General features: G+C 36.3%; 1 protein-coding gene across 2 annotated transcripts in view; it reads left to right on the top strand.

Annotated features, from left to right (window-relative positions):
• COL11A1 (collagen type XI alpha 1 chain) overlaps positions 1–13221 on the top strand; it is a 276695-nt gene that overhangs the window by 28879 nt on the left and 234595 nt on the right. For both annotated transcript variants that reach the window (XM_072644156.1, XM_072644155.1), the window contains exon 3: positions 12771–12984. In XM_072644156.1, the coding sequence (XP_072500257.1) occupies positions 12771–12984 (214 nt within the window). The remainder of the gene's footprint in view (positions 1–12770; positions 12985–13221) is intronic.

Raw genomic sequence — 13221 nt, 5'->3', positions numbered from 1 at the left:
GATTCTAGAACAGGCAGAGATTGTTAAACATTCTATACCTGGACATTCTGTTATTGGGATTTGGCATCTTAAAGAGACTGCTGATGGTATTAAGATGCTATCATCAAATTCTACATGTGCATCTAAGACTTCATTACTTTGTTTTCCAAAAATAAAGAAAGAAAACTAAGAATATAAAATTGAAAACTGCACAGTTGAGAATAGGGAACCTATAGAATCACTGAGATAGTTGTATACATTTTGTATTTTTATAAAATTATTTTTACACAATTGATGGATCAAATTCAATTTTTAATTCTCTTCTATTGTGCCATTAGGTTCATTATTTATTCTGAGAATAAATTTGAATGAATCCAAAAGATTAATAAAAATAAACATGTTTTACTTGAACATGTTGATCTTCCTATGGCGCTGAAACTATCCCAAAATCTACATTTAAATCCAACAAAAGGATACTGAAAGCAAAAAAACAAGTTTATCTGCATCCATATATACAGATATATGCACATACATACATATATCATAACAATAAATAGGTTTTTTAATTAATATATATTCTGGCTTCCTTTATCCACAGTAATTAAAAGAGGTGTTTTAACGAGATTTTATTGATGATAGGAAGCTGTAAAAGCTTGTAGACTTGTGGGTAAAATGATATAATCGGGTAAGTTAGAGTAGTTTGAAAGAAGAAACAAATGAAAATGACCACTCTTATCTCTTCCCTTCTGAGATAGGTTATTTTTATAATAAACCACCATACATTAATCCCTCAATATAGAAGAACTGGAGTAATCAATTGATAGTTAGCTTTCCTTGCCCTCATAGGTGGCAAAAGTTCATTTTAACAATGTTCTTCAGAAGACATACTTTCCTCCTGTGTTGTCTACTCTACCTTTGTGAAGTTAGTGGTAGGAGTTTTATGTAAATGAGGGAGGGAGGACAAGGAAATACTAGCCTAGAGGAAAAGATATTTTGGGAAAGGTGGAGCCTTGTTCTGCCTCTTAAAACATATTACATTAGTTATCCTCAATTGTGTCATCATGAAGGGCTGGCCCTGGTGTGAAATACAACAAATTAGCATTAGAATTACAACAAACCCACTATGCTATAACTTTTTAAAAATTGCAAGGGGCAAATATTCTTTCAAAGAGAGATCTATAAAAGCAGTAAGTTTTCAACTTCTTTTATGCAGAAACAAGTCCTGTGATAATTTGGCCTCTTTTTTAATGAGTAGAATAAGTAGAAGAGCTCACAGTGACAATGGGAACTGCTCATTTGAGTCCTAAATGTCAGAGTAAATACTGTTATTATGATGTTTTTCTAGCCTTTAAATTATGGGACTGTCCTCAGCAGTCCCAATATGGATGCTTTAATTTTAATGTCTGAAAGCTTTCTGCAGCACAGATGGAAGGGGGACAATCATTTACCTTCTGCCTTAACAACAGTTTCACAAGTTGTCTTCCACTGTAGGAGTCAGGAAAAATACTTGTCAGTGAGACAATTCCGTGAAAATCAACTTAACTCTTATTTTTTGTATCTGGTAGACAAAGCATCATTCTTTGGATTGAATCCTCATTCTTCAACTTTTTATGTAGATATTACCACAGTGAATTCTCATCAGCTGTGAACAAATATAAGCAATATTTTACAAATGAAGAAGCATAACATGGAAGCTCTTTGGAGCAGAGGTTAGAATCTCTGCCCTTGGGCCTTCCTTTCGCAGATAATAGCAGTTTACTTTTTCAATACCATATTTTATTGAACACCATTATGGTTTAGTGATAGGACCTAGATCTGTGTTTTCACTGACATAGTGAACTCTCTGATAAGGAAATTCTCTCTATTCATTCTGCAGTTTATAGTCTTAGACAAATAGATAAGACATGAAAATGTTAATTGACTTGCGGTGTCACACAGTCAGTATATGTCAGGAGCAGGCTTTGAATGCTAATCTTCCTGGCTCCAAGGTGAGCTTTCAATTCACTAGGCCTTGATGCCTTAAGGCCATCTCAGTTTCTATTAAGAGAAGCTTAGTATCTATTAAGGGAGATGATAATATGAGGGCACTTTGCCCTGGTAAAAACAGAGAATTGTGTTCCGTTCTGCATTGCACATTCAGCTTTGAGAAACTGGAATGTTTCTAAAACAGGGTGACTGGGATGCTGAGGAGACGATAATACCCTGCCCTATGAAATTCTATTGAAGAAAATGAATATTCATCATGCCTAAGAAAATATTTGAGTTGCATGTAAGTGGGGAGATATTTTGAGGTAGAAGACGGATTAAATTTATCTGGTTTATCCCTGACAGGCAGAACTAGGAACAAGGAGTGAGATGTGCGGAGAGGCAGGTTTTTGACCTCCTGGAAGGAGGTCAAATTAGACCTATCCAAAAATGGAATGAGGTCTCTTTGGAACCACTGGTTTCTCTTTTGCTATATAGATCTTCAGGTGTTGTCATTGGTCTTCTTTGAGAATGAAGGATAAGTAACAACATCGACTTGCAATTGAATTGAATTTAAGCGAGGCAGACTGCACAAACTTAAAAGCCTCACTCCTTCAGAGTCATCAGAGCCTAATGGCAAGAGAAAAGTCAAGGTGGCCTTGCAATGGCCCACGGTGCAGTGGGTGACCTTGGCCTTTCTAAATTAAGGTTTTTCCCAGGTGTCAGTTTATCTGGAGGTAGATGCTGTGGGACATACTTTCTTGGGATATTAGAAAAGTGATTCCTATTCACTTATGGGTTGAACTAGATGACTTCTGAGGTTCCTTGCAATTCTAATAGGGCTGCAAAACAGATTTGTTACTTTGAGAAAAGCACCTATCAAATGTGTCTTCCTTTCAGTCCTTTCTCCCTGCTCCTGCTCTGGTGGCTATAATATTCCATCCCACTTCACATGTATTATCTTTTATCTATAAAGAAACTTCCTCCTTTCCCAGGACTCAGTTTCTCACAGGATTGCCTTTTTGCCTGGAACACTTTAGTACTCTGAAAACACAGGCCAAAATCAACAAACCATAACTTCTCTAAGTTTGGCATATTCATTTGTAACACAAGTGTAATAATAGGGTCTCCTCGATCCTATGCTGTAAGATTATAATTAATGTTTATATTATCACCAGGTGAAAGACATGGTGAATAGAGGAAGGGATATTATTTTTAATCCTGCTACCTTGTTTTATTTTCATCATTATTTATTCATTCTGAATTTCCCTCCTGCCAAATGGTCTTTGTTTCTTTTTTGTGACCTTCAGCTCAAATTGTGGCATTTCCCCCTGCCTAAAATGATTTTTATCAATCAGTCAGTTTATGACTTTTATGAAGTTGAGTTGACCTGTGTGTTTTATCAATAGGATATTAGCACTGGTAAAGAAAAAAGCAATCATAATTGAGCATTTTTATTAATCCCTTTATTTACACATGTAATATACTTACTCTGCAATACTTATTGAGGATTTAAAATGATTGTTTAATGAACACATTTTCTAAGGAGGTCTATTGTAAATCAATAATTTAGCTTTTTTCTTTAGATCATGTTCCATTCCTACATGTAAGATATACTATTTGGAATCTAGGACATATTAACTATGGAAAAATAAAGTCATCTGGATCCTGACAACATTATCACTCATTCTCTGTGATTTCCCTGGTTTGTGTTTTCATAGTGTGTTAGAAGATTGAATGAACATTGCCCGGGCAATTTGAATTAGTGCCACCTGCCTCCAGCACTTTTAACATATCTTTCAAATTAACTTTTCAGGCAAGGCAGGTGCTCAGATTTTTTTAAAATCATTCCTATCTTTATCCCTTTCAATCCCTCCCTACTGTTTGCCTTTTTAGCTTTATCTTCCTACTCACCACATTTGCTATTCCATTTTCATTTCATTGGGCAAGTTAAAAGTATAGACCTAAATGGCTAAATACACATATACATATATGGAAAAGGGTCAGGTAATTTATTTTTCACATGTATACATGCATATATGGGTATATATACACATTTTACATATAATCTCCTTGTCATAGGCAGCTAAGCTGTGCAGTTGACAGAGCTCTGAGCTCAGCTTCAGTTAAATACATCTGACTTCAAAGCTGGCCTCAGATACTTACTAGCTGTGTGACTAGGTGCACAAGTCACTGAACTCTCTGTCTGGTTCAGGTTCCTCAGCTGTCAAATGAGAGCAATAATAGCACCTACCTTGAAGGGTTGTTGTGAGGATCAGATGAAATAAAATTTGTAAAGCACTTGATACAGTGCATCGCATGTGGTATTGTTATGTAAATGCTTAGTCCTTTCTTCCTTCCAATATATATATATATATATATATATATATGTGTGTATGTGTATCTGTGTACACACGCATATATATAACATACATAAAGATATTAAAATATGTGGTATTTTGCATTTATTAACACATTTATAAGTATATAGACCTAGGAAAATCATTGATTCCATATTTTGAAAGATGCAATGTTTATCATTCTGAGATTTCAGTGTGGAGAAGGTTTTATAAACATACACCAATCATCACTATATTTTTAAAAAAATCTACATTGCTCCGTGTATCCACGTTTTCATGTTCCACAAAATATTGGAGAACAAAGACAATTCAAAAACTTCCAATTAAATTTGCAACCATTTACTTCTGATTAATAATTAGTTATAAAGTTGTTGCTCCTAGGTCTGTCCAAATTTTTTCTGGGGTAGAGGGAGACAGATAATCATTAAGAAATGAATTACAACTCTACTCTAAAGTCTAAAACTATTGTCATTATTATTATTGTCATTATTTTTATTGAGTTAACTTTTAGACTGTCTCAACTATCAAGTTTAATATTTTTAACAGTGTCTGGCACATAAGTGATTATATAAGTGCCATATCTCTTATCCATCTATCTATCTATATCTATCTATGCAGCTAGATGGTGCAGTGGATAGAGCTCTAGTGCAGGAGTCAAGAGGACCTGAGTTCAAATCTCACCTCAGACACTTGATACTCACTAGCTGCATGACCTTGGACAAGTCACTTAATCCCAACTGCCTCATCTTGGGTCATCTCCAGTCATCCTGATGAATATCTGGTAATTGGATTCAGATGGCTCTGAAGGAGAAGAGAGGCTGTTGACCTGCACAGCTCCTCCTCACTCAAAACAAAGTCAAGTGCAAGACATGTCATCATTTCTCTGATGGCATAGTCTTCTTCGGCAATGAAGGACAAACACAATTTGTCTGTCTTCTGTCTGTCTGGCTATCTAGTCTCCATCATGACTTTATATCTTTCCTATTGCATTTTATTTTTACTTTTTCACTTTAAAAAAAATCTGTCAAAATCTTTTTGAATTTGATTCAAAAAGGCCAGGTAACTGTCCATTCCATTGTGGTACCATCCACAAGTTTTATCTTTTATGTCTTCCTTCAAGTTGTTGATAAAAATATTGAGTAGGCCAGTTACAAAATACAATCTTCAATTCCCTAGACCTCTAGAGACTTCTTTCCAAGTTAACAATGATGATTAATCATTACACGCTTGGCCATGGTTATTAGGGTTAAGGGTAGGGCATGGATCTGTGATTGATTTTAGGGATTCCTTGGGAAGACAACTCCCTCTGTAAATGGTGGTCTTCACTTTCTCTTGAAATTATACTTTGAGTTGTCTAAGTTGTTAAACACATGGCCTGCTATACTCCTGGATGCAGCCCAAACCAGATTAAAATTTAATTGGGGAATATTTAACAAAACAAATAAAAGTACAACAGAACATTGATAATGTTTGTATGTGATTTTCTCAGTCAATATGTGGCCCCCATCCTTATATATGGTTTAATGACCCCTTGGTTTGATGTGATTTTGACATCACTGGCCTAGAGGACTGAGGGGTTACGTGAGTTGCCCAGGACCATAGCCAATATCTGTCAGGAATAGGACTCGATGCCAGGTTTTCTTGTTCCAAGGTTAGCTGCCTGGCCATTGTATCACACTGACTCTCAAGGCTGTTTAACCAGAAATAATTCCACATTCAATCACTGATCTTAAACTTTCTCCCCCATTTCATCAGCAAACATTCCACAATTCTATTTTTCAAATCCCCTTTTCTAAAATCAGTGTTCTATATAAATGATTTCTTGTTCTGTAAGTCTAATAACATCATCAAAAAGGAAATGAAATTATTTTTTCAAGGCTTGATTTCAGTTACATTATTCTTTACTAGTAATCATCATTCATTATCTATAACTCCAAGAACTTATATTTCCTTCTTATTTTGTAGCTGAAAGAATATTTATTTTTATCTGAGCTTCTGGCATCTCTCATTTTTTTGAGATTTAAAAATTTGCTTCTAGAGATTTGAGTATCATATCTATAAACTTTCCTAATATGGAATTAATCTGAACCTAGCAACTTGATTCCATTTAAAATTGTCACTCAGTGAATCTTTTTTTTCTTTTACCAAATTTTTTTTAATTTCTCTCTTAATCATGAGTCTATAAGAAATTCAGAACCAATGTCTATTGCAGAAGATGGTGACATCCTGCAAACAGTTAACATTAGAGAATCTCAGTCTCACAACTGAAAGTGATCTTTGGGATTATCTAATCAAATCAAATACATTCTTATTTAGGAATTAAATCTATAACATAGCTGAGAAGTGGCATCCACTGTTTTTTCATGATGACCACCAGTGGTAAGGAGCTAACTGCCCTCCTCAGGGTAAACTCATAGCTCCTGATTTTTGAAAGTTCTTTTTTGAGTTCATGGCCATCATTTCTCATTTCTGTAAGAAGTTATTCTCCTTGCGGCTGCCTGTTGCCTCTGATAGCTATCTTTCTATTTATATGTTTGTCTTAAGTATGTCCATGTTGAATGTATTGTCCTTTACTAGTCCAATCTCTCTGACAACAGGGTCAATGGGAGGGCGTAGTATAACACTACCTTTGTGCTTACTCCCCTCACTTACGTTGCCTTCCGTTACAGGTACAAGTCTCTGTTTCCACCAATCAACTCGTGAACCTTGAATGTTCCAGATTCCATTTACCATCTTTAGGATTTGCCTTTTAGTAAGAACAAGTTGTCAGTCATTTTTCATTCCAGTCCAGTTTTTCATGACCCTATTTGAGGTTTTCTTGGCAAAGATACTAGAGTGATTTTCCATTTCCTTCTGCAGCTCATTTTCAGATGAGGACCTGAGGCAGAGAGGGTTAAGTGAGTTGTCTGGGGTCACATAGCTAGTAAATGCCTGAGGCCAGACTTGAGTTCATGAAGATGATTCTGACTGCAGGGATGGCACTCTAGGTACTGTGCCCTCTAACTGCCCCGTACAACAAGTTATTGTGCCATTTTTGACCCAGTTAAACAGTTTATACCTCACAAAGAAGATCATAAAGTATAAAGCACCTTGTTCAAATGTTTAAAATTTAATTCTTTATGATCATTTTTAAGCTTAATACATTGTAATTAATTGTGGTGGAGACAAACCTTACCCTTAGAAAATGATGGCCAAGAGAGTTGAAAATATCTTGTCAAAGATAGACTCAAGACCTTTGTTCATGTTGACATCAAGTAATTCATGATTACATTTTGGATCTAGACTTTTGATCAGTCCACCCAACTATACCAACATCAAGCAGCATCTCTTCATCTTGTCCATGGTTATAGTTGGAGACATTTTTTCATTCTAAAATAAGTTAAACTATATTTATTCCATCCCCTGGTAAGAAGCAGAACACCTAGCTCCTGGTGTTGAAGGGGCTGAAGCAGGAGGATTATGTACTAAAAAAAAAAAAAATCAGGAACTGTGTTCTCATGAGAAAGATATGGAGAAGTTCATTGTAGAGGCTTAGCAGCTTAATATGGAACTCTGTAGTCTTTCCAGAGTTTGGGGAAAAGAAATCAGAAGTTCCACTTTCTCACTTTCTATACCTAGATACCATTCCAGACATTTTTGGGCTAACTCCATGAGAGATTATCACAGTTGTGATGGCATTTTCACTGGATCATCATCTCAAGATTTTAAATGAAATTACTAACTTGGTCAAGACCTCTGGAAAATAATATTGAGATGTTGGGAGGCTTCTATACAACTTAAGAAAGGGACAAAGAGGTCATTGAAAGCTATAAACCTGTTTGGAGAAAAAAAAGCTAAAACCTGAAATGTGGGGAAATAGGTCAGAAGGATAAGTATGGGGTACCTAGAATGCTTTTTTTCTATTGAGTCATGAATTTTAGCTGTAAGAACTGTATTGCTATTATGTTTTCCTTCAGGATCATAGGAGGTGGGGGTTGAGAAGGCTCTCTGGAGGAAAGGACTTGGATAACAGGATGGCAAGAGAAGAAATTCCAAATGGGTTTAAAATTGGAGGTAGAGTAGTATCATTGGCAAGCACTGAGTAGGACCTCAGAGATGGCACTTGAGAGTGGAAAGAGTTGAAACAAAGTGGGGTAGATGGCCTCCTTATCCCATATCCTCCCCTGTCCCAACAATGCTCTGAGAACAGATATTTTTCATTTACCAGAAGCTTCAACAATGTTTCTTCACCACCATTCCAAATCCAATTTCTCTCCTTTGTGCAGGATGTCTCCATTTTGAGAATTTTAGTTCTGGGAACCATCTTTTGAAGAAAGCCATTTCGAATCCTGTTACTGCTAGATAAGTCTTCCCTCTCCAAATTACATCATAGTTAGATATCTGTGTACATATTGCCCAGAATGCCTTCAGTTTTCATTTTGTATCCCCAGTACCTAGCTCCATGCTTAGTATGTAGGAACAGTTTTAGAAATACTTGTTGCATGGAATGGGTCCAACCTAAGTGGATAATTTGTGGTTTCTGAAATGCAACATTCCACCTTCTGCCTGCTATGTAGCCTTTTTTGTTTTGTTTTTAGATCCCCATCTTCTTTTAATCCTCAAAAGTATTAATTGTCAGATTTTCAGTTTTTCGAGACTGTCATTCCTCTTGAATATCTTGCTTTTTAAAATTCCCTGACTATGAAATCATTCCTATCATTTTTTGAAATGTTTTGTACTTGAGTTGGCTTAAAATATTAATCAATTGATTGGTTAATTGGATATGACTCTGATGAGGCTATGATCATGGATTTGGGCATGCTACTAGCTAGTTAGCTTAATTGTACCTACGACACTAGCCAAATAGCTCCCAAATACAAGCTGCTAGCCACAAGAGAGATGAACAAGAACATATGTAGTTATGATACAATTAATCAATCAGCTAAGGAGTATTTGTTGCCCATTAACACACTGACAGAACACGTCCACCAATGCCATGCTTTAGTGTATCATCACAGCCTGCAGGTGATCCTGAGTTCCTGAAGGCTAATTTTAGTGCATTGCAAGCTGTGGTTGTTCCCACCAAGCTGGAAAGCTTCCAGGATGGTCCTTTGACAAGATGCATACTCACCCCAAATGTCTATCAATATTGTGTGAATTTAGCTAAGGTCATAGAAGTTGGCTGTAGGGCAATGGGCTTTTTAGCCACAGACACTCTCAAAGACCATCTCTTAAGGCACAGAGGTAATATGATTTTCACTGCTAGAAGTACCTGTGCCAACGTAAGGGCAAATAGCTGGTAAAAAGAAAATTGCGTACTACAGGAGTTGAGAGAAAAGAAAGATCAATGAGGCACGGAATGGTTATGAAAAACTTCTGTAATGTAGTGAAGCTGAGAAATCATTGATACAGTGGAGAGAGCACAGGTACCACAGACTTAGAAGTGAATCCTGTCTGTGCCATTTACAGCTGGTTATTACTTACTTTACCTCTCAAAGATTCAATTTCTCAGTCCATGATAATTATAGCAATAATTGTAGTTAAGTAGTACTGGAGAGAGTTCTGAGCCTGGAGTCAGAAGTCCTAATTTCAGATCTGGTGTGAGACACTTACTACCTGTGTGACTCTGGGCAAGTCACTTAACCTCCGCCTGCCTCAGTTTCCTCATTTGAAAAATGGGGGTCATAATAACACATGCCTCCCAGGGTTGTTCTGAGGAACAAGTGAGATGATATTTGTGAAAAGCACTCAATATGGTGCCCACCACACAGTAGGTGTTACATAAATACTTGTTCTCATAAAGTTGTTGGGAAGGAAGGAAGGAAGGAAAGAATTATTATATTCCAATCTCTGTGTTAACTTCTAGGGATACAAACAGAAAGCAAGCCAGTGCCCTTTGTCTTAGATCTTACATCATAACAGGGGGATGTAGACTGTATACTTCAGCTTCAGCACTGATAGAAAGGCACACCTTGGTAGGCAAAGTCAGGGAAGACATCAAGGGTTGGTAATCTGGAGGATATGGTGGTAGAATAGAGAGCAGTGCCTGGTGGTCCTTAGAATGTAATCAAGGCCAGTGGTCATAAAGCCTCATGTTCCAGGTGCCTCAGAGGGTAAGGCATGGTGGCTGAGATGTCAAGTAATTCACTTTGTCTGGAGTATCAAGGGGAGACAAAGTCAATGTACTAACAAATGTTTAGCGTCCTTTCAGTTGAAAAAAAATCAGTTTCTTATGTTCAACCAGTTGACAGTGACAAGGATGTTGGTGTCAAGAACTTTTGTCAGATGTTAATAGCTGTAGTTTCTGAAAAGTCATGAATTATAGCTCTGGTATCAGCAACTACAGGTCCTGTGTCTCCACTAGGATTATTCCCTTGGATAATAAAGGCAGGTCATGGCTATTGGCAGGGGCTCACTCGTACTACAACTCACATGGTTCTGGGGGAAAATAAATACAGAAATCAAATTCCTTTAGTATTTTGTGCTACATACAGAATTTCTTAGCCATGCCCATGGGTCTAATTGTAGGGAAGTTTTTCCTTACAAGTAGGTAATAATATCTATTTCTTTGCCACTTATCTCTAATGAAACAAAGTATCCCATAAGCATCATTGACTATTCTTAGATAAGACTCAAAGTGAGTCTTGAAGGATGGGAAGAATTTGTATTGCTAGAAGGGAAATTGAAATATTCAGGGAAGGGGAAATAATCTTAGTGAAAGAATGAAGCTATTAATGAATATTAAGTGACAGCTTCTGACACTGGTAGTTTGACCTTAGGCAAGTCATTTGATTTTTCTGTACCTCCGTTTCCTCTTCTGTAAGATGAGAGGATTCAGGTTGATGACTTCTAAAACCTCTTCTCATTCCAAATCTATGATCTTGTGATGCTCACAGTCCTCCTGCAAACTAGGTACTGCAGTTATTATTATCTCTGTTTTTCAAATGACAACACTAAGACTTGCAGGAGTGGTATGCTTTACGTAGTTACATGCATCAATATGTGTCAGACTCAGGATCCAGAAACATGTCTTTCCTGATTCCAAGTCTGACACCTTCCTGTCTATACTCCAGTGGTCTTTCTAAGATGTTTTTTAAAAATATAATAATTTAAAGACCCTATTAGAAATTTGCCATCTGGAGTTTAGAAAGCTATATTATAAAATTATAATTCACCAGAGCCCTAAGAAGAATGAGTCAAGAGAGGCATTTGCTTTCTACATGTAAAATTGAGAGATATAGAAAATATGTAAAATATCAATATGGAATGGCATACCAGGGGGTAGAGTTCGTATTGTCTCAGGTTTATAATCGGCAGGTTATGCCTCTGAAACTTTCTAACACAGCACAGGAACTCTTGTATGCAGGCATATTTCCCCCCAAAAAACTTATAGCAAATGACCAATGCTTAGGTGTTTGTGAATAAATTTTTAAATTTATATAATACTGAAGATTCAGAAGTTGACACTTTATCATCACAAACCTCCTTACCATTAAAAAGCAAATAAAACCTCCAACTATTTATTGTCTGTATCACCAACTTGAGCAGCAGCACTGAGACTCTTATGTTAAGGCCTTTATCCTTTCACTGGTGAGAGGTCACCATATCTAGTCCTGCTCAGATGCAAAATGATGCTCCATAGCCATTCTTATGGCTTTTTCCTGCCAGGAACATGCCTGATCTCTTCCTTCCTATTCCCTTGTTTTCCAACTCCAACTATGGAAATAGTAATCACATCAATACTACCATTCCTGTAAAAGACATACCAATCAGTTGCTTTATGACCACTCACTATCCCCTTGACTTTATGAAGGAAAAAAGAAAAGCTTCCTTCCCAGGACTTCTTCAAATGTGTTATCTTACATTCTTAGAAAAGAAGTTCCTCTGACACAGGCAACATCTTCTAAGCATATTTGTAGTCTCAGCCTGACACATAGTAAGTGCTAAGTCAGTGCTTTTTCATTCATTCAAGAAATAGAAGAGAATTTTAAAATAGAAGAGAATTTAAGCAATTTTAAAATTGCTTATTTTTCAAAGAACAACTTCACAGCACTGTCTCATTAAACTGCCACTTTGAGACAATAATTATTTGTTTTCCCAAAATAAAGGAAAACTTTCCAAAAGTGCATTGAAGTGTTCGGTCAGCCCATAATAACTGGAATTCTTACTATGTATTAAGCTTGTACTAATATTATGATCAACCCTCCCAGATAGATCTTCTGTTTAACTTGATGATTATTTTTTCAATAAATGACTTGAACTTTAATCTCTGCACAAAATGTAATTTTAGAGGATGCAGCCTAAAAAATAACCCTCCCCTCTTTGATCAATACTCTAATCTATATCACTGGCATCTTATTGAGCTTGGGAATTTGTACAGTCAATTACGGTCAAGAATTTGGCAATACTAGAGAGTGCAATTACTTTGCAATTTTCCTTAGATAAATCTAATTAGAAGTTGTAACCATTTTTTCCCTTTTCCTACAGGTGGAACATTTCCTCAAGATTTTTCAATATTATTTACAGTAAAGCCCAAAAAGGGAATCCAATCCTTCCTTTTATCCATCTATAATGAGCAGGGTATTCAGCAAATTGGTATTGAGGTCGGAAGGTCTCCCGTCTTCCTCTATGAAGATCAACATGGAAAACCTTCCCCAGAAGACTACCCTCTTTTCAGAACTGTCAACATTGCTGATGGGAAGTAAGTACCAGGAACAATGTTTTACTTTATATTTAACAGGGCTAAGCACAGTTCTTGGCACACGATAGGTGGTTAATAATTACTTGTTAACTTGACTGAAAATAATTGGTAAGCTTATTTGATTTTTGAATTTGGGAAAGAAATAAATAGGTATCTAATGAGATTCACTACCTTCTTCAAAGAAATTCTTTGAATTTGATTTTGAAGCTCATGGGTTATTTTAAAAAAAATAATTAT

The sequence above is a fragment of the Notamacropus eugenii genome, chromosome 2 (assembly GCF_028372415.1).
Source record: "Notamacropus eugenii isolate mMacEug1 chromosome 2, mMacEug1.pri_v2, whole genome shotgun sequence".
NCBI classification, from domain to species: domain Eukaryota; kingdom Metazoa; phylum Chordata; class Mammalia; order Diprotodontia; family Macropodidae; genus Notamacropus; species Notamacropus eugenii.
Note: the sequence above shows the minus strand (reverse complement) of the source record. Positions and strands in the feature narration are given on the sequence as shown.